Source organism: Temnothorax longispinosus, chromosome 3 (genome assembly GCF_030848805.1).
Source record: "Temnothorax longispinosus isolate EJ_2023e chromosome 3, Tlon_JGU_v1, whole genome shotgun sequence".
In the NCBI taxonomy this organism is placed as follows: domain Eukaryota; kingdom Metazoa; phylum Arthropoda; class Insecta; order Hymenoptera; family Formicidae; genus Temnothorax; species Temnothorax longispinosus.
Genome location: NC_092360.1, coordinates 6636808 through 6640119, shown reverse-complemented (window position 1 = coordinate 6640119; position 3312 = coordinate 6636808). Strand labels below are relative to the sequence as shown.

The following is a 3312-nucleotide window of genomic DNA, read 5'->3' as shown; positions in this document are numbered from 1 at the left end:
CCCATAATTTTATTGCCCATTTTCTTCATCTTGTACATTATTGTTGCTTATTTTAAGTAAAGTAAAGTAAGTAAATTAACTTTTCGAAAGAAGGAAATGCAAGAACATTTCCATAAGAAGCATACACTATAGCATATATTATAGGACATTATCGTTGAACAAGTCCATTTCGTTATCAAGGAAGCATACAATTTTCACTAAAATGTATATATAAACAAGACGCACAATTTAGTATAATTATAGTAGATAAATGTAGTATTATAGATTATAAGAAGTCGTGACATATTACGATATATTTATTGTGGCTTTTGTAATACATGTAATATATCATATATTATGTGTCGCGAAAGATAGAATTCTGCTGCAATTCTTGCATCAGGAGTACAAACTGACTTTAAACAAATGTTGATAAGTGCTGGAGATATACAACATATAGAGTAAAATCTAGTTAAAATAAAATAAAGTCATCATTACATATTAACATGTACTTAAATATGTAAATATGTAAAACGCTTATAAGACAATCCACTATATATATATATAAGCTCACCTTTAAAGTATTGTAAATTCTAATGGGACAAGGTATAATCAATGATTTATAAATAAATTCCGTTTTACTTAACAAATTGAATTTTTATATTTAAAAAACAATGTAATATTGTAAGTACTGATTCGTAAATAATACGCTCTTAACTACTTGCAATAAATAAAATTATTAGATATAAATAATTAGAAACGACCAAAACCCATGGTCGAATTGTCACGACATTAGCCAAATGTTGTCGAATATAAAAATAGACTCTTTCTCGTTTATAAATAATTAGGTAGTGGATAATATGGGTTTCTCAGAAAAAGTGATTTCGTAATTATGTATAGCGCAACTTATTTATAAATCAACTCAATATACGTATATATAAATTAATGTTATATAATATTTTCAAAATATTTTCACGATCAATTTTAATTATTATTAAAAAACTATATTATATATATATATATATATATATATATATAAGTACTTATTATTTAATTTTTTAAAACATTAAGATATAAAATTTTTTAACCATAAGATATGATGTTAATTATAATATCGCGCAATATTAATATTCAAAACTGATTTACATATACATTGTTTACATCTAATTAGTCCCGCAATTCTGTAGTCGTAGTTAGAATATTACGCAACTATATGTAGAAATAACAGTAATAGATGCAATAATATCTATAAAATGAATTTTGTACTTTTAGTAGTTATGAGAGAATCTATGGAATCACACACTCTTAAAGATCGTTTGACATATATTTCATTATTATTAATCAATTATTATATTTTATACATTATTAATCAATTTATTATTAATCAATGATTATATTTTATACATCCAAATTATCTCACGTGACTACAAAACGTGTTTCAGGCAGCCAAGATCTCTCAGATGCAGCAATGCCTCAGCTAGTATTTTGGATACTTTCTTTCCGCCAGTGTATTTCAGCTTTTTTGCACTTTCCAAAGGGCCCAAATCTATCATTTCTCGTACTAGTACTTCTGGGCTGAGATATCCTAATAATACCGGTAAAAAGACACACGTGAGAATGAAACCGAAGAGAGCACCCCTCCTAAAATCTTCCAATAAAGCGTTATATGAATATCTCTCAATATTCTGAATGCCAACGTCCAACAAATACTCCTTCAGCGCGTCATGATAGGCCCGCATGATCTCGAAAAATTTGTCTTTCCTCACTTCATTCGAACAATACATAAGGAGATATGTGGAAAGATCGACAACGGGCGTCGAGTACATGATAAGAGTGAAATCGATCAGCATCGTGCGATATTGCCCATCGTCTTCTGTCTTGAAGAGAATGTTGCCCAAGGTAAAATCGCCGTGACATAACGTGGCCAAAGGTTCAAGCGGTTGGACTGTCTTCATCATCACTTCATCGAACGAGTTCGAGAGTAAGGTTTCCATCTTATCGCAGAAAATCGCATCGCAACCCTGCAGACTGCGAAGATATTCCACCGCTCGTACCGAATGGATGTTGCTATAGGCCTCGTAGAGATTCTCCACCCTTTTTTCGTATCTAACTGTTTCAATTTGTCCCACGATGTCGAAGAACTTTTCCCGCTGCAGCTCTTTCATGGCGTACCCTTTGCCATGAAACCGTCCCAACTCGCGCATCGCCGCCAATGTGTATTCCAATGGGGGATCGTGCAAATACGGACAAGAAAAATATCCCCGTTCGTTGACATCCTCCAGGGCGATTACCGAATCGATGGGCGGTCGTTTCTCGGCGTACAAGCATCTCGCGTAGATTTCGTCCGGTCGGGTGTACATTTGATAGAACAGGATCTCGTTGTGAAATTGACGGTCGATTTTTGCAAGCTGGTTCAAGCCCAGCATGGGTCTCTTCAGGATCACAGACAATACCTCGTTCTGTCCGTTTGTCTTGTTCTCAAACTGCAGGCTTACACGATACAAGTTGGACATAATACAAATGCTGCCAAATTCGAATATCTCGTACCGAACTTTGTCGACGTCCAGTCCAAGATTCTCGATAATTCTCGGCATCACCTCGCCGATCCATCTTTGGAAATCTTCGACGTGAGACATTTTACTTGAATAAGAGTGCGTGTTCGAGTTCGAGTAAAATAAAATACACGCGAATTACCGTTCGAGGTGAGTTTATCTTTCCTCGACAATTTGAACGATACAAGTAATAGGGACCCTCCCGTAAAGACCATCATTATAGCTAATTTCGTTTTGCGCAAATTAGACATGCGAATTGTGAAGAGTGGGAGACCGACATTTGTATATCGCAATACTGGAAAAATAGTCAAACCTTGTTGTTTGCATGAATACAAGGCTGAGTAACAGTATTGCTTTGCTATCAGCTGATGGCCGTGCCTGATAGTAAAATTGGCCTTATTCAAAATACCGCACGTGGCAAAACATTACGAATAAGTTAAGCTTTTGAAATCGAAATCGAAAATGCAGATGCTATTTATATACGCTATCTTTAAAACTAGCGCAATAATTTCTCGAAATGTGATATTTTCACATTTTATCATATAAATTACATATCATAAATGACACGAAAAAATACATTAAAAATATACGTGAATTATTTTTATTTTAAGTATTTACTGGAATAAATACCAGCAATACATAACAAATATTCATGAGAAAGATATATATAAATGTATGCGACACAGTCGTTCTCCCTTCATCTGCATAAACAAGATCATCATCAAAAATTCAATCATTTAAGCATATTTTTATTTTATTTTTGCAAGTTTGTTGAAATAGTTTA

The 3312-nt window shown here is 33.4% G+C and overlaps 1 protein-coding gene across 1 annotated transcript; it reads right to left on the bottom strand.

Annotated features, from left to right (window-relative positions):
- Positions 1-278: 278 nt before the first annotated feature.
- On the bottom strand, positions 279-2974 carry LOC139810499 (uncharacterized). Its single transcript, XM_071774101.1, has one exon. It carries the CDS (start codon positions 2610-2612, stop codon positions 1401-1403), a length of 1212 nt encoding a protein of 403 aa, XP_071630202.1. The 5' UTR covers positions 2613-2974; the 3' UTR covers positions 279-1400.
- Between the last annotated feature and the right edge of the window lie 338 nt (positions 2975-3312).